Source organism: Typopeltis vanoorti, chromosome 19, assembly GCF_054136105.1.
Source record: "Typopeltis vanoorti isolate ZY-2024b chromosome 19, IOZ_Tvanoo_1.0, whole genome shotgun sequence".
Lineage (NCBI taxonomy): Eukaryota > Metazoa > Arthropoda > Arachnida > Uropygi > Thelyphonidae > Typopeltis > Typopeltis vanoorti.
The window spans coordinates 61846229-61868233 of NC_143567.1; the positions used below are offsets into that span (position 1 = coordinate 61846229).

General features: G+C 33.7%; 1 protein-coding gene across 1 annotated transcript in view; it reads left to right on the plus strand.

Annotated features, from left to right (window-relative positions):
* Window positions 1–22005, plus strand: part of LOC150096172 (nucleolar pre-ribosomal-associated protein 1-like) — a 191485-nt gene that overhangs the window by 58879 nt on the left and 110601 nt on the right. The window contains exons 7-8 of the mRNA XM_090409629.1: window positions 13252–13373; window positions 16728–16929. Of these exons, the coding sequence (XP_090265755.1) occupies window positions 13252–13373; window positions 16728–16929 (324 nt within the window). The remainder of the gene's footprint in view (window positions 1–13251; window positions 13374–16727; window positions 16930–22005) is intronic.

The following is a 22005-nucleotide window of genomic DNA, read 5'->3' on the forward strand; positions in this document are numbered from 1 at the left end:
TCCAGATTTCCATAATCCATTAAAATTACTAGTTAGTGTGCTATAGTGATAAAATTACAAAATTTTGATCATCCTAAGTAACATTCTTCATTCCTTGTTTCATAAATTTCTAATTATTAAATTTATTTCTTTAATTGTCATGTGTTTGCAATTTAAGTGTTGTTCTAATTGTGTTTTATCTCTTTTCAGCTGTATTGACAATAGCCTGGAAACAGCTGAAAAATTCTACAAATATTAAATAATTTTCCTATTTCATTCCATTACTTTATAATTATATCTTGTGTTGATATTTGGATCTAATGTGCTATAGGTTTACAAACTTTCATGAGTGAAGTTCACATAAAAAAACTATATATATATATATATATATATATATATATATATATATATATATATATATATATATATATATATATATATATTTATTTATTTATTTATTTATTTAGGGTTCAAGGGAACTTCAAGATCCCCAAAACTTGATCTGCAGTTTTGGAGTTCTTGAAGAGGGTGTTTTGCATGAGAGCCCTGTGGTTTCACATAAGTTTTTTTGTTATTAATTATAGGTTTTTATGTGTGAGAGTTGCTACAGAATGTGCTTGTAGTGTGTGTGTGAGTGTGTGCATGTTTCTTTTTTTCACTGTTCTTCCAATGTCTTTCAACTGTGAGTGATATATACTAATGGACTTTGAAAGCAAGTTGGCAGCTGCTTTTATCTATTCATGAATTAAATTCTGATTTTTTGAAATGTGAGGTGTGCTGTGTGGGCTCATTGTACAGGGTGGCCCATAAGTCATGGGGGTTTAAGCATTTAATACCCTTTATTTATTAATTATTTTTATTATTATTTTTTGTTGTAATGAAATATAAAACCTGGAGAATTTTAGGTTTTATATTTCATATAAAACCTAAAATTTATAATGTAAAACCTTTTGGCTTTACAAAGAAGGACCTTTCAATGGCATGTTCCATGACTGCTGCAGCACCCTAATTTCTGCATGAATTTTCTTCTTTAGCTGTTGGATTGTCTGGGGCTTGTTCACATGCACCTTTTCTTTCAGGTAACCATAGGAAGAAGTCAGGAGCCATCAAATTAATGGCCAATTAATAATAATGAAATGCTGATTTTCAAAATAAAATTGCTTGATTTTAGTTCATTGTTGGTTGTGAACTTTTCCATGATTAGCTTCCCAAATGTTCTTAGAATATCTGAAAAAAAAAAGAAGAAGAAAAAATGAATAGTAAAAAAGTTATTCACATTTTAAACTCCATCATGACCTATGGGTCATGTTATATTATGTGGATAGCTTATGGATGTTTAAAGCAGATGGAAGGAGAGTGTGCATGTGTGACTTAAATGTAGAGTTGATGAGAAGTGGTGTATCAGTGACTGAGGTGAGAGTAGTGAGAATGTAACAAAAAGAATGAATGCTGGGCTGATAGCAAAAAAGTAATGTGAAAGAAGCAATCGATAGTGGCAAAAATGGCATAAACAATAGGAGCATAGCAAAAGTTAGGAATGGCAAATGTAGTGAATGTTAGCAGAGTAATAAGACAGAGGACGATGCAAAAGATGGTGTCATGGTCAAAGAACAAATGCAGAATTGTAAAGATCTAATGTGAAAGATATGAACACAGGTGAAGTAATTTTAGGGGGAAAAAATTGGTAAATTTGATGAATGAATTCAGGAATGTGTAGAGCAAGATGGGACATTTAGAGATGATATTGGTCATTGAAAGTGGAAGATGGAAGGTGCCAGTGATAAATGAGTCAAAGGTGAATGATTGCAGTTGAAAGTAGTAGAGTAGTGCTACATGGGGAACGCTTTGGTAAAAGATATGAAAATGGAGCAAGTGTCAAAGAATATCTGAGAGCAGCAGAAAAAGGAAGAGCAACTGAGGCTGTGGAGGTGCAAGAGCTGACTATTCTGAGTAGATGACTTTCAAGGATGTATGCTGTGGTAGTGCGGGATTTGCAAATGTTGCTGGACACAGTGAAGTGAAAGTTGAGAGGGAAAATTCTGAGTATGTTGCCAGGGTTCATACCTTCAACTCCCTCTCTAGTAGAGAGCTGACGAGAAGAACATGATAGCTAGAATGTACAGGAAGAGAGAACTTGAGTATGTGGATGTATGAAATAAATCTGAAGGTAGGTGAGAGCTGTTTGATACCAGGATTGTGAGATAAAGGATGGAGGATAGGATACAGGGATGACTTCGGTGAGAGCAACAGACTTGAAGGACGTGAATGATTGGGTGAGGAAATGTGGGAAAGAAAGGGATAAGCTGCTATCAATACCACATAACAATGCTTATTTTCTTAAGGAGCATCTCTGTGTTTTGAACACACTGGCTTTTTCCAAAATATGGGATTCCCTTTAAGAAAATAACCATATAGATGCTGTGTGATATTGATTTGTATTTAGAGAGGCTCCATGAAAAAATTTTCAATAGCATAGCATCTATAAGCTACTGTGCTTATACACTATGCAAATACACTATGCACAGTAGCTTATACACTGAAGTGTATAAGCTACTGTGCTTATACACTATTAGGAATAAGGATGCAAAGTTTATGCTCTTGATAGAGTTAGTCAGTGTGCAAATCTTTGGTGTCATTGAGATGGTTAATGGAGGATGATGTAATCACAAGAATAGAATATGATGATTATAGCATTTTTCAAAAAGAAAAGATGAAAGAATAGGCAGGATATTACTGATAAATTCAGAATAGTTGTATCTGCTCCATGTGGAACTCAAAGAAAGCAGTAGTGATAGTGACTTTGAGACTATTTGATGTGAGGTTGAGGTAAGCAAGCATTTTAGATCTTTAGCGAGGTGTTGCTACAGGCCAGGAAATATAGTAGGAGCTGATTTTGAAATGCTTAGCCAGATGAGTCCAAACATCTTGAATATCTTGATCTGCAGTTTTCAATGTCACCTTTATCATCTTTAATTAGTACTCTTTTCTCCATTTCTATGGCTTTTCCAGTAACCTCTAGAACATTTTGCTATCTTCCTGATTTTTATCTTTTGTGTTGTTACCAAAGTGCCCCACAAGTTTTGTGCAGCTACTTTTACATTTTGTTTTACTTTCTTACATTTTTCTTTGTATTCTCTCAGAACACATGCTGATTAAGAACTTGGATATACTTTCTTTTTTCTACGATTTCTCTCCTTTTTCTGAATCCATCATCTGATTTTTCTATTCTTGCAAATAACTTCATAAAAAGTCTCCAAGATTTGATTCTTGTTTTCAGACTCTTGTTTTTCTTCACTACTGTTTGTATATTTGAGTATACAGTTCACTTCTGAAAGATACTTCACTTTGATTCTTTTTTAAATCTTCTTAGATATTTTTCATTTCATTATGATATTCAGTTTTAGCTTGCTCAAAACTAAATGCTTGTTTCAAAAATGAAATACTGTGAGTTGTCTAAATATATATATATATATATATATATTATGTTAAAGATACTAAGCAAATTTTATAAACTTGGTTTTAATCCTTTTACCCAAGTAAGGTAAGCCAAGTTTGCACCTGAAGTATTTTCAGGTCTGAGGCAACTCGTGGTAAAGGTGGAGTAAGATCTGATCACTTTCCCTTACTATTTCCCCTAATGCAAAGCACATCTCCTTGCGGACATGTATGATGCTATGCATTAAGGGAAAGGCCACTACCCAGACCGGTTTTGACTTTTATTGAGGTCTCATCAGTGGGAGCCAGACCCTAAGATGCCAAGGTTGAAGTAATGCAGAACTTATAAATATGTAAGTTGCCACAAGGTGCTTTGACCTTATTACTGATGAGCCCTCAATAAAGGTTGAAACTGGTCTGGGTAGTGCCCCTTCCCTTATCTTTAATGTATAGTATACCCAAGGTAAAAATCTTTCTACATATATATATATATATAGCTAATTCTCTTTTATATTCTCTTTTTTTCACACGATTTTGAAATAACATGGTTTAGAAAACAAAAGCAATGCGATTTTACATGCTATATTTTGATTTAACATGGTTCAAATGGCACTTATTTTTAAAATTTCTGTTTGAATTCGGTTCTGTTAAAAAGGGTATTTCCATTATAATTATGTTTGCATGTTTTGTGTTATGTTCGTGCAATAGAGTTATACAGGTATATTAAATTTTGAGGTTTTGTACGCGTAATATCAAATTAGTAAAATTAATTATTGATTATTTTCAGATATTTTCGTAACATTACCCCATTAATCACGATGTCACATAATTCAGTTAGACAGAAGAAGAAAAAAAAAGCTAGCTTCTTTAGAAACTGTAAGATCCAAATTTTAGATCATTTAGCAGCTGGAGACGGTTCATAATCCTTAAGGAAATATTTTTGATTAAATGAAGCTACCGTAAGAATGATTAATAAAAATGAAGAAGCTATTAGAAATCTGTTCTTTATGGAACAAAATTAGATGCCAAGTCGGCATCGTATATGAGAGACATAAAAGTGAAGATGGAAATGGTCCTAATGATGTGGATACAAGACTGCTCACAAAAAGGAATACCTTTAGACAGAAATGTCATCAAACAGAAATGTTTGCAGAAAAATCACAACAATTATGATTTTTCTGCAAGCACGGTTGGCTTATAAAATTTCTCAAAAATATGGGCTTCATAATGTAAAAATAAAAGGAGAAGCCTCATCTGCAGATGAGCCAGCAGCTAGGGAATTTTTTCTAAACTGTTAATTAAAAATGGTGGATACACTCCTGATCAAGTTTGGAACACAGATTATACCAGCCTTTTTTGGAAAAAAAATGCCAAGTAGAACTTATATAGTGAAATCACAAAAAAGTGTTGTTGTTGTTGTTTTAAAGCAGCTAAGCTTCTGACTCTATTATTTTGCAGCATTTCTTCAGGAGATTGTATATTAAAACCATTACTCATTAATCGATCCCTAAGACCGCAGGCAATGAAAGTGTGGATTTTAAGATATAACCAGTGCACTGGAAGGCAAACAAAAAAAGGTTGGGTTACAAAAGAAATTTTTAATGAACGGTTCCATCAATGTTTTTTATTCCAGAAGTTAAATGCTATTTGATGGGAAAAAAAATCTGTGCTTTAAAGTTTTATTGATTATAGACAATGCACCTGGCCATCCTATTTTAGAACACCCAAATGTGGAATTTTGTTTTCTGCCACCTAATACAACATTCATAACAACCACTAGACAAGGGTGTGATTGCTACCTTCAAAACTTACTACATAAGAAGAAGAAGATTCCAACACATTTTTGATAAACTAAATAAGGATAATTTACTGACAGTTATTGATGTGTTGAAGAAATTTTCTATTTTGGATTGCATCAAACTTTCTAAATTGACATTATGAGGATTGAAACCATCAACTTTAAATGCATGCTAGAAACCTACTTGGCCAGAATCTGTGAAAAAGAAAAATCCTGTACCTTTGCATACAACTAAATATCCCAATATCATCAAATTGTCACATGCAGTTGGCAGAGAAGGATTTGATGATTTTTCATCTGCAAATATTGAAGAATTGATGGTTGACAAGGCCGTTAGTGATGACGAAATAATAGCTGTCCTTGAGTATCTCGATGAAAAAGAAAAAAGTGATCATGATGATGAAGAAGAGATTCCACTTACTGCAGGATTAATTCAAGTAGGGCTTCAAATGACTAGTAAATTGCAAAGTCATTTTCCTACACATGATCCAAATACTGAATGAGCTGAATAGTTTAAACGTGAACTGAAGTCACGTATGGTGTGATATGAAGAATTAGACAAAGATCTAGTCAAAACAGGATCTGAATGATTAATTACAGAGTCCGTGGTAAAAAAAAACAACCTTCAGAATTATTGGTAATTAGTGCTAATTTAGTTCCATTTACGGAAGAAAATGTTTCGCCATTGCAGTACGAACAAGTGATAGGAGTGATTTAATTACAGTCTCACACAAAAGAACATGGCCAATATCAGAAAGAGATGGTGAATAAAATTGAACTAATAACCATATGCATGGATTTATTTGGGCTTTTTTTGAATTTCTAGTGACAGACTAATTTCTTTAAGAAAGATACATATGTCATCATCATCAAATTCCTGACATGTACCCTCAAGGGGTGTCCAGGATATGATAGTACTACATCAAAAATTTACGTCATTACTAACTTCTTATTTACAATTCTCCTCCAAATCAGTCTGTTACCTGTCAAGACTCCAACATTATCAGAAGATCGAAATATCTTATATTTCTATCTTCTAAGGCACTTTTTACCGTATCAATCCACCTATGTCTTGGTGTTCCTGTGGATCTTTTTCCTACCAACCTGACAGAGAACCCTTGTTTTGCTAATCTTTCCTCCCCCATTCTGTTTAAGTGACCATACCACCTGAGATTAGCACTGCTAATGCATTCCTGGATGCCGACAATGTCAAGTTCTTTCCTGATATCCTCATTTTTAATATGATATTGCCATTGATGCCATCTGTTCACGCCTATAATCTTTCTCAGGACTCTCATATCTGCGGTCTCTAGTCTTTGGTCAAGTGTTTTACTTCTAACCCAGCTCTCAGATCCATAAGTTAAAACTGGTTTGAACACTGTCTTGTATACAGCTAATTTAGTGTTCCGACTAATTTCTCTCTTATTCCATATGAATTTATTCAATTGACTTCCCACCATACCAGCTTTGCTGATTCTGTTGTCTATTTCTATATTTAATTTACCATCTTCAGTAAAAATCGTGCCTAAATAGCTGAAATGTTTTACTTGTTCCACAGGTTCTCCATTCACAACACAGTTGACATTTTCAATGATTCTGCCTATTTTGATTGTCTTGTTATTGCTGACTTCGTTGATGACTATTACAACAGTTATTCAATTTAGTCAAAGAATCTTGCAGACTTGTAGCAGATTTATTTAGAAGTATAACATCATCTGCAATAAGCAAAGAGCTGACATTAACATCTCCAATTTTGATATCAGATTTAATACTACTTTACTTCATAATGTGATCCATATAGATAATGAATAACAGAGGGGATAATGTACATCCTTGTCTGACACGAGATTTAACATTAAACCATCTTCCTGTACTTCCTTCAATTCTAACTGCTGGCTTACAACTCAATTTCCTGTACTTCCTTCAATTCTAACTGCTGGCTTACAACTCAAATAAAGACTGAGTATTGCTTGATATAACCCCACTGACATCATATTAACTGTAGTATTTTGAATCGCTTCTCTCTTGGCACGGTGTCATATGCCTTTCCCAGATCTACAAAACTTGAATATGGATCTTTGTTATATTCCCATGATTTCTCAACTATTTGTCATAAAGTGAAAATCTGATCTTGACAGCCTCTATTTGGCCTTCACGATATATATATAGGTACTATGAGAGATGTACGTCAATCATCCAGAAGTCGTCACTCTGAACTATGCTGTGCAGCCACTGTAAGACTTCTATACCTCCATACTTGAACATTTCTGGTCGAATATCATCTACTTCAGCCTCCTTTCCATATTTCTGGCTTTTGATGGCATTTTCTACTTCAATTATGGATATGTATTCCTGATTGCATGCCTGATCAGTTTATTGCCACTGTGCTGTCACTGATTGTTGCATTTAGTAATTTTTCGAAGTTCTAATTTTCTATTCTTGCAGACAACCTCACCACATGCCTCTCTTGCTAAATCAGTGAGTGTTTTCTTCATGACTTGCCACTGAATCTCCAAGGTTTGGTTCTTTTTCTCAAACTCTTTCATTTTTTTCTTTAATAATTGTTTGTGTATTTTAGTAATAGTTCGTTTTATATAGTACTCTTTTAGGAAAGATAAAAAATGAATGCAAAGTAAATGTTTAATAAATACTTGTATCTACATTAGTTACTGCAATTTTTTTTAATCAAAAGAAGTTATAAAGAGTCGTTTGAACAGTTTTACTTTTTTTCTTATCGACATAAATTCTATAACAAGCAAAATGACTCTCCAGACCTCGGCAAACAAGCGTTCTTCGATTAACATCTGAATCCATATCCATTACTTGCATTTTAAGCAATTCTAAACTGCAAAATATTCCATCCAGTTCTTTGACTGTTATTCCATTTGTTCGTTGTCTTCATGTGTGCGTTGTTCAATTTCAAGAAGATCGTTGTCACTGAAATCTTTTGAATTTGAATCCAATAATTCTTTAACATCTTCTGCATCAACACCATCAAAATCGAGGGGCTTCACCAATTGCAGCAATTTCTTTGACCATGTTGTTCACAGGATTTTGAAAACAACATTCACAAGTCATGAATGTTCTCAATTGCGTGTTTAACGTTAAATTTTTTCCAAAATTCGTGGAACGTAATCGCATTTTCTTCCATTGTTGTTTCTACTGCATTTGAGAATGTCTTTTTAAGAAAATAGGCTTTGAAAATTGCAATGATGCCCATGTCCATGGGTTGTAGCAATGATGTCGTATTTGGTGGGAAAAATAAAACTTTCACATTCTCACACAGATCATTAAGAGAATTTGTGTGAGCATGATTTAGCGTGGTAAATTTAAAGGCGCGTTAATCAAAACTCTTGGCACGTATATCAAGGGATTGCCATAATTAATTTCGCCTGCATTTTGTATTTATTGCTCAGAAAGATCTCACCAGTTTTTGTCTTTTTTGTTACCCCTATTATGTCGATCTGGTACTTATTCAGTTCCTTAGCTAGCTCCATTTCTTTGCCATTCAGGCTTCTTATGTTGATAGTACTGATCTTGAACGCTGGTGATGTTGAGTTGGGGTGTATTTTAGGATTTGTTCCAGTGGCTGACTTTTTGTTGTTCATCCTGGTTTCGTGGTGAAAACAAAGGGGGGGGGGTGGCCTTGTTTAACCAGGTGACTCCCCAGCCAGCATGAAATTCTGTCATGTTTTACCATCATTCTATATTTTGGTTTAAGCCAATAAGAATACAATTTTGTCGGCTAAATCCCAAATTGCCAGCCCATCCTCGTTCATTCAATATCCAGGTTAGATACCTAACAGGGTGCACCATGAGAAGGTGAGGATTGGACATTAGGTCAAAAGCCCTGGTCGGTTCTCCACATTCCTTTAAAGCTATGTGCAAGTCTCCTCTCAGTTATACAGCTTTGATCCGTAAGCACCCCAGATACATATGTATATACTTTAAATAAGTATTTAAAATAAAAAATATTCCATTAAAATTAAATAGAATTTTATTCAATGATTTTCATATGTTTTATTTGAAAATGACTTATTGTTCATATCGGGCTTTAACCTCTGAACCATTCTTCTTTTTTTTCATATGCACTGTGTTCTTTTTTATGCGGTTTTTTCCTGCAACCAGTCTACCGTGTAAAAGGAGAATTGGGTTATATATATATATATATTTTAAATAAGTTAGGAAATGATTTACCTTTTATAATTATCTTGCGTTAGCTACTTAGGTGGTGCTTTTTAGAATTGTATTTTAATGTTTAATTGCCATCCTGTGATCTTGTACTCAGGATGCCTATGATACTTAGGTGAAAATTTTATGCTAATAAAGTTTTTTATATGAGTTTTCCTCCGGTGTTATAAAACTAAATACCGATCGCTTTCTTTTTATAATTCTCTGTTTACTCTTGTGTCCTAAGATGTCTTGTGAAGATACTCCTATCAATCAAAACATAATCAATGAAACTTTTTTTTGTCTTCTCTCCAAGTGAATTTGTGCCATCTTTATGTTGGGATATGGTATTGACTAGTCAGTATCCTGAACAGGAATCTAATAAGTACTTACCATTATTATTAGCATTTCTCTTTTCTCCAAATTTTCTCAAAACATTTCTATGTCTGATATTTCTCACTCTGCTGTTTAGATCTTCAGGAAGGAAGAAGTTTTTCTTTTCTTTGTCAGCTGCATTCTCAGATGACTCAAAAAAATTCTTCCACTTCTTCCTTAGTAGAATCAGATTTTCAATAGGCAGCACGATGATATTACAGACAATGTAAGGCAACCACCTAAAGACTTTTTTTACCAATCATACTGGCATGGAATTTGAATCTATAGCTTGTTCATTTCAAAACAGTATCATTATTATTTTGGTTGGCATTATTAGAAAGACCTGAGTTCAAATCCCATATTAGACTGTCATTTATGAGGAATTTTCAGCTGGGCTCATATGGTGGGATACAAAAGAAAAAAAAAAAAGCCTTGTACTCTCAAAGATCTTTTGTGTATACCCCAGTGGTACATGTACCATACTTTGGGAAACACTGATCTAATGGATTGTTGTAAGAAATAGTGACTGTGAGATATGTAAATACTGTATATGATCTTGCCATTAAAACAGCAGGCAAAAATTTTTCTTGGTTTCTAGTATTTTTCAATTTCTGTCATCCAAAACTAAAATCACCATCATGCCAGAAAGTCATGCTTCCCTTTCTTGTATGCTATTATTACCAAGAGAGCAGAAAGGGGTGCCATGCTGGACAAAATCCAACTGAAAAAAAGTATTAGTTTATTTTCAGGATAAATTTATGTGGCTCAATATGAGAATCTGTTCGTAAACAAGCCTTGAATGTTCTATCATTCTCATATGAAGGCAGTAATGACTTGACTTTATGTGCCTTCTGGTAATTAATTTACGGAATTGACAACGCATATAAAGTAAATTAATTAAAGATAACTTTAATGAATCACTTCTATATTTCGGCAATGTCACATTGCCATCTTCGGGAACATAAAGATATGGTATGTGCACTAAGGAACTAACAAAGCAAATGAGGAAGAAAATAAGAACTAATTTTGTTCCTAAAGTCCTAATGGTGCCCTCTTGCGGGCTAATTTGGTAGTCTTGGCAGTTGGGCTGAAGTTCTCAAAATGAAAGTCTCCCAAATTTGGGGCAGTTTCATGCACCCAAATTTGTTGAGGTTAGGAACGTTTTTTAGAGCTGCTGAAGATTCTTCAGCAGATCTTCAGCAGCTCTAAAAAACGTTCCTAACCTCAACAAATTTGGGTGCATGAAACTGCCCCAAATTTGGGAGACTTTCATTTTGAGAACTTCAGCCCAACTGCCAAGACTACCAAATTAGCCCGCAAGAGGGCACCATTAGGACTTTAGGAACAAAATTAGTTCTTATTTTCTTCCTCATTTGCTTTGTTAGTTCCTTAGTGCACATACCATATCTTTATGTTCCCGAAGATGGCAATGTGACATTGCCGAAATATAGAAGTGATTCATTAAAGTTATCTTTAATTAATTTACTTTATATGCGTTGTCAATTCCGTAAATTAATTACCAGTTATGTCTAACCAACGTATAAGTCTTACTACTAGAATTTATGTGCCTTCGTCAACAATTTCCATAAGAGCTTGTATAGTGAGTTCTTTTGTAATTTCCGTATATGCAGATTCTAACACAAGTTCATCAGTGTTAGAGATTTCTTCAAAAATGTTTTCAGAATAAAACTGGACAAGCAATCTCCTCAACAATGAATGTTACCTCAGTTTTGAGGTAACATTCTTTTCAGTTCTTCTTTTGTTTTCTTCTTCAGTTTCATTTTGTTGTTGTTATTTGATTGTTTGAAACCCTTCAAAATTTGGAGCCCACAAATTTTTCCAGCCAACGGTGATTTCTGATTCCCATTTTCCCATGTTCTTAGAATGTAATATAGCATTTCTGATGTTATAACTTTTCCAGAATTCTTTTATTGTTGGTCTGTCTTCTCCGTTGGTCACCACAGAACATTGTTTGACAGAAAGCTTATTTATTTCATCTTAAAGTTTACAGTGATATGCTGATTCATTGATTGAATCTATGTTGTGACCCATGCCTTTTGATTACTGCTTAACTTGCTTTAAATATGAGTATGCAACTTGTGAATTTACACGTTTTTTTTTTTTTTTTTTTTTTTTTTTTTTTTTTTTTTTTTTTTTTTCAGATGAAAAAATATGATCTGAATCTTCTCAGAAAACTTTTTTGCCAGCATATTGTGCACATTCTTACTAATGATAATATATTTCACAGTTGCTTGCGGTGCATGTATGTACTCTACAAGCACAGCCTTTTAATTGAGGGTATCATGTATAACATATGACCATAGAATGTTTCGTTGCACCTCTCTTTCACCTTGGTGCCACCTGCACAATAAATCTTGTTATATCACAAAAAAAAAACAACTGAAGATTTCTTTTCTCCTCTCTGACTAATTGGAGACAAAAAAGAAATCTTTAATATATGAATATGTAAAAAAGTGGGTGTCAAAATTTGGTGAATGTTAAAAATTGGAGTGCACATTAAACTGTGATTTAGTGGAAAGTCTTGTGGGTTCAGTGCTCTACTCCAGTGTTTCCCAAACTGTGGTCCATGGACCCCCCCAGGGGGGTCCGCGAGTAATTCAAAGGGGGTCTGCGGGATAGTTTATTTTCATTAAACTTTATCTTATGTTGTTTACACCTGGCCTAATTGATATGTTAATATTCTTCCGAATATCTCCATTAACAGTATTGCATTGTCATAAATGATACATTTAGTGTTGTAAAATTGTAATTTATTACTTCAGCTTTATGATATGTAAAATATAAAAAATTTCCATTTTGGATTTTATGAAGGCAGCAGTGAATTAATATTCGCTACAGGGGGTCCGCGACATCAAAAAGGTTGGGAAAGACTGCTCTACTCCCATGTATATACTTGTCACTATTGAGCATTATCAAATTTTGCTCTGAACTAGGGGAGAAAAAAAGAATTGCATGCTTTGGAAAATCACATTCAAGTAGATTTGATCTACATGAGGTTTCACTTAGATGGTATAGCTATGCATTTATTATCCGAACCATTGAAGAACTTAAGCTTCTATCAGTGAAATGTATTCTTTTAACATTTAAATCATTATACCAAGGAATGAACAGATATAATCAAAATAGACTTGATATTTTTTGATCATGTAATAACATGTGAATCATTATTTGCATATTGTTTAAATGAATAACACTATATTTTAATCATTATTATAGTTTATTTTAGCACTTGCTGCAATACTGGTTGAAAGTAATTGGTAATTGCTGATTATCATACTTTTTAAATTTTGCATATTCATTAATGTTGAAGTGATGGAAAGTGACTAGAATATGTGATAATATGGAATGTTATCTCATGATTTTGTAGTTACACAAATCTCTTTTTTGTAACCTTTCCATAAATGAATAACTATAGCAGTAGCCAAATTTATCTGTTTATTAGTATTCTTGTTACTGTCTTAATTCTGTAATAGCCAGCTTCAAATGAAGACATTGCACTTGTTGTGGATACAGTTCATCAGTTTATGGTTTCTGTTTGCTGTTCATTCAGATATGGGATATTATTTCATGAAACTTCTTCGGGAGGATCTGGAGGGTATGCACTTCTATTATATAGTTATAGCTGTTTACATATTCATTAAATTATTTAATTTTCTTTGTTTCTTTTTTAATTTCTTAATTATGTTTTAAGTTTAACTATTTTTATAATTGGTAGTTATATTATTGTTACAGTGAAAGTGTGATATTTCATAATATTAAAATCATTGTATTGAGTGTGCTCAAAAATAATTGTCAGTTTTAATTGTAAATATTTACTGAAATAAAATACAGTATATGTTCAGTTGTTACTGGTGTCAAGAATACAAGACCTCTGAGAGGGTTAAGGTCATCTAAAACAGTATATGAATGATTTTTGCATATTGATTCTAAACTGACTATCATTGGAATGGTCTATTTCTCTAGTTGTATTCCTTCATCAACTGTATATGAATTGTTTCTGTTTATATTTCATTGAAGCTTAGTCAGGTACAAATGAGAGAAGGGAGAATTAGGGCAAGTTTGGAGGCCCTAAGGTGGCAGCTCCATTGCGGATGGCCGGTAACCAACCCAGTAAAATATTTTCTTAATCTAATGTCTCGGGAAAGAAGTAATGGACTGTCACTCTGGAAAATGACTCAGACAGGTTAACAAATATCAAGATCAAGACAAAACCCTAATAAAAATGTCCATCATCCCTTTGACCATAAAAAAGAACATGATAAAATATAATGTCACTATGATAATAAAAAAAAAAAAAAAAACCATCCCCGACTTAATTGGTAATCATCAGCATGGTTCTACTAACCATACTGATGATTACCTTCAATATGGTTAGTAGATGATGATTGCTAACCTCATCTTTGGACACAATCCATGGCATAGCTTGGAGACACTCGCTTGTTGACTTTTGATTTCTATTGCATTTGATTAAGTCTGGCATCATGGTCTTCTTACCAAGTAAACATCATGGCTTCCTTCCTTCTCTTTGTGATTTGGTTGCCAACTTCCTCTCTAGTCATTCACTGCACGTTATGTCATGATAGACACTTTCCTCTCATCAGATTTCTTTAACCACACTGAGATGCCCCAGGGCTTTGGGCTGTCATACACATGCTTCCTCTTATATGTGAATGACCTTTCTCTAATCCTCAAAGCTCATCTATCGTTTTTACATATGGATAGGCTTGGGTGTTGATAGTTGTTCATAGCAGTGCTTTAATTTATTGAACTTACTAATATGTAGTCAGATTTCTAACCAGCATCTTCAGAATACAAATTACAACTGTGGTAAGCACACAGCACTAAGTTAGATTGTTATTGAAAAGCAACTAATGTCCTACCAAGGTTTCCTGCTCCAGGGACCAGATAAAAACAAAGTTAATTCAGAGAAGTCAGACTAAATATGGTCTTAGAATGGCTTGTTTTCCAGATCTTTTGCAAATTAATACAGCCATTCTTGTTGAGATTAGGGAAGTTTCATAGATGATGCTCTGGAGTGCTTCAGAGCATCATAGATGATGCTCTGAAGCACTCCTCTAACCTCAATGAGTTAAGTGGAAGTTAAATAATATTTGAGAATAATCAGTTAGATGCCATATTAGGACCAGAAGACCTTTTAGTGTCCAAATTATTTAGTAATTTTCTGATTTACTTTTGAGAAATTGGTTTTGGGGGGGGGGGGGTGCATTCTAGTCCCATCTATAGGTTATATAGAAAAACATAACTGTAAAATCATATGTTAAATGAAGGATAACTCTGTATTATTCATTAGAATAAAGTTACACATAAGCATAGCTGAATATTTAATTAATTGAAGATGGTTCACAATATGTGTACTGAAATATTTGTGTTTTAATCAGCCTTAGTTAATCATCAGACACTCCCCTCACCCCAGTAAGCATGGTTGCATTAATTTGCCAAAGATCTGGGAGACAAGCCAAACCATTTTATGACCACATGTAGCCCAACATTTTGTTTTTATCTGGCTCTTAGAGGGAACTGTGATACCAGTTACAATTTAAATTTGTTTCTATAACATCATAGAGTGCTGTTTGCTTTACCAAAGTTGTAATTTGTGCTTTGAAGATGCTGGTTAAGAAATCCAGCTAAATATTAGTAAGTTCAATAAATTAAATATTTAATTTATAAACACATCACATTCATAGGGGAAAAAAAAGTAACAATTCTTTCCTTCTTGACCTTAGAATATTATCACATTTGAATTGATAATATTCCAAAGCTTCTCCAAAAATTCTTGATTGTATCCAGAAGAGAGCAATTTGTCTAATAAATAATCATTCCCTCTTTGGTCATTTTCTCTTAGATGCTCACTTGAAAATAGGTCTTTTTCTTTTTTTACAGATACTTTCATGGATGCTCTTTCACTAAGCTGGCCACAATTGTAAGGATTCAAGCAGCTACTGGTCAAATCCATTCACAGGTTCACTCTAAACTTATCAAACTAACCTCTTATCTTTTATTCTTTTTTTGCCTCTGTTCCTTATAACAGCCCTTCTACCATTTTCCCCAATAACTTCAAGAAACATTAACAGCGATCTTTCTTCCTAATCACTTGCCCCCACCCCCATGAAATTATTGTGTTATAGGTTTTCTCACCTTGAGTATGAGGTTGATGCTAAAAAAGTAATAAATAAAATTTTACACACTAGACTCTTTGTTCCTAGCTGATTATTTTTGGTAGCTTCCTGAATCGTCATACATTTTTGGCAGAGATGCCACACTCATATTTTATTGTATGATAACATTGCTTATAGTTGATTTCAGCTGATTTTTTAGTAATGTCATGAACGGAAAGACCACAAATATAGCCTATCTGTTCATGAGAGAGCTCTTTTGAAGTCCATAAGTTCATCATCCATATGGGAGAGGGAAGGGCAGGTGATTATTGAGAAAGAAGGAATCTGTTAATGTGTTTCTAGAAGCCCTTCATCTATTGATGATATACAGGTGAATAGTCAACTGTAGAGGTATATCTTCTTGCCTTTTTATAGTGATATAGGTCATATGTTATGACAGGAATATAATATTAGTGTACTTCATTCTAAAACAGGGACAATCGTAGTATTTATTTTAATAGATTGTTTCATAAATGCTATACAACTGTAACCAAAGCATCTTTTTTTGGAAACTCCAAATATTTATTTTATTTATTTTAATATTTTGAATAATAATAAAAAAGTATTTTGACAGCTATTAAATAGTATTACAAAAGTGGTAAAATTATGCATATATATACATTCAAATAAAATTATAAATTCATTAAAATTTAAGGGAATTTAATTTAGGAAATTTATTGAAACTAACTTATTTTGTTGATTGATATACTTTTTCATTTGGTATATCTTAATTAATTGTGAATAAGGCTTATTTTTTTTTTATTACTTTTTAGTGATCCAAATCACATAATCACAAATTTGTTGACAAGTGTTCGGCACCATTTCCCCTTTGTGAATAGTAAACTTAAAGATCTTGTAATATCTATTCTCCAAATCTGTCCAGACCAAATGAAATTTTACCTGCCTTCTCTTAAAGAGGCTTTTGCTGTTCGAAAGTCTGCAGCTTGGTTTTATGCTGTTGAATTTTTAAAAAATGTAAGTAAAGTTTTTCTATTTTTTATTTGTTATAGGTTGCTTAAAACTTTTATTAATGTTCAAATATGGCAGTATAAAAGTTTATCATTGGCTATGCATAATTCAGAAAACCTGTGCAACATTCAGGAAATCAAATCTCAAGTGATTCGAACAGTGCTTTCATTATATTCGTATATAAACAAACACTGGTTGTGGGGATTAAATTCTTCCTATTCATGCAAGCATACTTGGAAAAGACTTAAGAAAACTTGATGAACATAAATTTATGAAAGAATTATTTGTGGTGAGGCCTGTGTGCTGTCAGGACCACCAGATTTTTTCATAAAAAAAGTAGTTGAAAAATCATGGGAATAAGATTTGTTTTAGGTTTTGTAGCTCTAAACAGCGTATGATTTCACGAAAAGGGAAACTGTTAAAAACTTTGTTTATGTAGTGTATATGAAAACTTGTACAATTACCGTATTTGTCGGCATATAAGATGCATCCCCTTTTTTGTACACATTTTTTAGGAAAAAAACTTTATCACTTAATATTATAATGAATTTACAGTATTTCAAATATAAAGTAATAAGTAGGTCTACTTTCAACAAGTACCTAATCTAACTAGGAAAGAGTGTACCCACCTTTTAATCTGCTTTGTCAAAACCCAGAAATTCATCTCCAGAGCTAAATGAAGAGACACTTGAAACCTCTTCTAAATCAAAATCTGAGTCATTCAACAAATTGTCCTCTGTACCATGCAGTGCATTATTAATGCCACACTTCTTAAATGATTTAACCACTGTCTCAGTTTTCACAGCATCCCATGAAGCTTTGACCCACTCACAAACTTGCAAAATGCCAGGCCTCTTCCTTCTTCCTGGTGTTGTCACCTCAAAATCTGAAGACCTGCTGTTCCACTTCTCCTACAGACATCTAAAAGTTGAAGCTGACTAGTTAGACCTTCTGAAATTATAGCTAACCAAGTTTTCAATTCCTTAAATTTATTTGTGACATCTTCTGTTCTGTGAGAACAAAACTGATCCCATACTAGCAGGGCAGGCTTCTTCAACAGGGTGCCTAGACCAAAGTTTATCTATTCATAACTTCATTCCTCCTCCATCCATCTAGCCTTTTGCGTGAACATGCACAAACACTCCTTTAAGCAGTTTTAAGCACATCCACTGAACTCTACGTAACTGGAATGCTCTCACACACCGCAAGGAAGCAAGAAAGAAATCGCATAACTTGGAACAGAAAAAATTTCCAGTAATAAAATGAAAGTAATATAAACTAAGTATCGGCGTATAAGACACACCCTGTTTTTCAGACCTATTTTCAAAGAAAAAAAGTGCGTCTTATACGCCGGCAAATACGGTATATAGTTGTAGTCAACGGTTAAAATTGAAGGATATATAGACAGGTTGTATATTGTTAAGTAGAGTACAATAATATTTAACCTGATATTAAATTTGAAAAGATTATACTCAGTTTTTTTATGTACAAGATGTCCGATAAGTCTGGAAACATAGAAGGAAAAATTCCCAATGTTCCCTGATATGCTCAGTTCACTAGAGAAAAACACTTTTTTTTTCTTGCAAATGTGTCTGAAGGAAAACATATTGAGTATATTTGGAAATGTAACTAATATTGTTTATAAATTTTTTTGCTATGTTTCCTGACTTTTTGGACACCAAATCAGATGCATGTAGATGTTGTTATCTTCTGTAGTTATAAATCTTCTGCATGTCACCAGATTCACTGAATTAAATGATTAATGTAACAAATTGGGTATGAAAATTAGCATTAAAAAACAAAAAGTATGAAAATAGCATAAAAACAAAAAAAAATTTACACTGTATTGTAAATAATTAGCTTGTTGAACAGGTTGCATGTCGTGGCTATTTTGGAAATTTTAATGAAGGAAAATTAAATATAGAAATGGATAATATAATAAGATAGCTGGTCTGGTTGAAGCATATTATTCAGAATGGTTTAGCCAATTGAATAAATTTGTATGAAATAAGAGAAATCACCTAAATCACCAGTCTGGCATCATACTGTTTAAACAGTTCTAATCAGTGGTGCAGAGTTTGATGCAGAATAGTTGATCAGACCATAGATGAAAATGCTTAAAAATTTTAGAGGAATGCATAGAACTTCAGTGGCAGAACTGTGTTACAAAATCAACTTACAGAGGAATTGTGCATTAAGAGGATGTAAGGCTGTATAAGTCGATCTGATCTTAGGAGATTTGGCTACTTAAACAGAATGTGAGATGAAAGATTAGTGAAATAGGTGTCTGAAGCAGAAATGGTGGAGGAAAAGAAGAGAGAGAGAATTTCAAGAGATGCAGTTAGGAATGACTTTAAAGACAAAAATATAAGAGCCAAATAAATAGTAGAGTTAAAAATTAATAGATCAATTTGGAAGATAATTATTGGTAATAAACTAGTAATGAATCTTTAATTATTTTGAACTATCATATTATCCTATACATCCTTTAAAGCAAGTATAGCTGGTCATTTGATATACTCAAAAAAGAGAGAACTAAGGAAAAGATGACACAGGAATAACGCAGACAATATAGAATTTGTAGGAATGTGACAGAAAATAAATCATAATAAGTCCTGGAGAAAATGATGTATATTAGCATCATCATTAGATTCCTGATATGTGTTCTCAGGGAGTGTACAGGACATTATTATTATTATTATTATTATTACATGAACACCTTCATAGAGTCCTAAGACTCATCCTGAGAGACCCAAACTATCAACACAATATCTACCATACCCCCCCCCTGAAACCATTAACAGAGCATGTGGTCATATCAAGGCTTTATAATCCTCCTTACCTCCACTTGTTAGTGTGTTTTCAATAACAAAGTAATCCTGTGAGCTACCCTGCCTACTTCAGCAGTATGTCCTCTAAATTGTAGTTCTCTATCTGTTCTTATCCTACCCCAAATCCCTGGCTTCATAAATTTCCTGGAGTACAGTTCCCTCAGTGTGGTACACAGCTTGTACATCACCATGATTAACTATTACCTATCCAACTTTGCATCATCGCAAACAGCTGAATATCTCCCTTAATTTCCTATATCATTTATGTACATAATAAACAGCAGTGGTCCAAACACAGAGCCCTTTGGCCTACCACTAGTCACCTGTCTTCTTTTGGATTCTGCTCCATATACTTTTTGGTATCTGTCCATTCGCCACCCTTTTATCCATATCACCAGTTTCATATCCATTCCCATGTGTTGCAGCTTGCATAACTGATTCCATGTGGTATCTCAAACATCTTTGTAAAATCCAGAAGTATCATTGTGTAGCCATTTCCTTTATCCACCTCATGTCACTGTATTATAAAAAGTTAGTAGAGTATAAGGCATGATTGACCCTCTACAAAGCCATGCTTCACTCACAGAGTATCGTATTCTTATCAACCCATTCCTAAATTCTCTTTCTGACCTACTAAGTGAGTCACCTTCCTAGCTTGCTCTTTGTACTTCTCATGTAATTGATTATCTCCATTTATCTTGTGCTGCCTCCACAATTCCTTTTTCTTCCAGATTGCACACTTCACCTCTTCATTATTTACACCTACTTTATTTAATCTCCTGACCTTTGGAATACATTCGGTCATTTCCTCTGCCAGGTAATTCCTGAGTACAGACCAAGCAGCATTGATTTCTTTTCCATGATATTGCTGCAAGCTACCTCCTGAGTTTGCCATAATCACCTGCATTATAGTTCCACATATAACTTTCTTACAAAAGTCCTGATGTGGCTGGCCACCACCCAAGTGATCATCACTTCAAACGTTGTTCTGTTATATTAATTGAAATTAAATGGCAGTTGTTGTGAAAGTAAATTGATTAAAAATCATCAACACACACACACACACACACACACTATGTGAATTCTATCCATGAAAGGTCATCATATTATTATTATTGTACATAGTTCACGTACCGGATGAGCTAAGGCTAGATCATCTAACCTATCTATTCTCAAAACAACATGTTCTTTTTCTAGTCACTCTTCAGGCTTCCAGTAAACAGGGTAGTGGTCTCTCACATAGGGCACTGAAAATTGTCTACCAGCCAGAATGAAAAAAAAAAAAAACTGCAATTTGAAACATGAACTGACCAGTTAAGATATAATACACAGTTCTGACATTGAAGCAAATACAAAACCACTAATGGTGGATGGATTACATCTTCACTGAACCAACTTCACTTAACAAATTTTCTTTAGTAAAGTTCCTGTGCATATGAACCAAAACTGGAAAACCATTCTGCATGATATCATCAGAAGATGAAATATAATGATGCCTGCATTTTCTTAGTCTTTCTTAAATCCTCTTTCTTGTGATACAAGGGATGTCTCACCTCCCCTGCTAAAAAATCCTTTGATAATAAATAAATCTTCTAATGTCTTTGATTCCCCATATGTCATAGCTGGAGCTCCCCTTTAGCCCCAACTTGTTTGAAGACAGGTGGGCAGCCTGTCTCCATTCAAAAATTGGTCATGTGTTTTTGCTGTCTTTTGAGACATAAAATAGACATTAGCATTAAAGACAATAGACATTAAAATAGACATAAAATAGACTATAAAATTATTTCCCAATTCATTGGGAAATAATTTTATAGCAAGTCGCGAATGGTTCTACAATTTCAAATAACGTATGGGACTCCATAGCGCAAGTGCTGACATTAAAACTGCAGAATTATTTCCCAATGAATTGAAGGAGCTTATTGAGAAGGAAGGCTACATAGATGATCAAGTTTTTAACGCTGACGAAACTGGCTTGTTCTGGAAAAGAATGCCATCGCACCCATTTCTAGCAGAGAAGAAAAAAACATAAGCTGGGTATAAAGTGTCAAAAGACCGATTGACACTTTTACTAGGAGGTAATGCATCAGGTGATTTAAAATTGAAGCCATTGTTAGTGTACAGAGCGGAAAACCCAAGAGCTCTTAAGGGCTTAACAAAGAACATTTACCTGTTCATTGTCGTTTGAATAAAAAAGCGTAGGTGACTCGTTCAATTTTCGAAGACTAGTTTAAAACTTGTTTTTGCCCTGAAG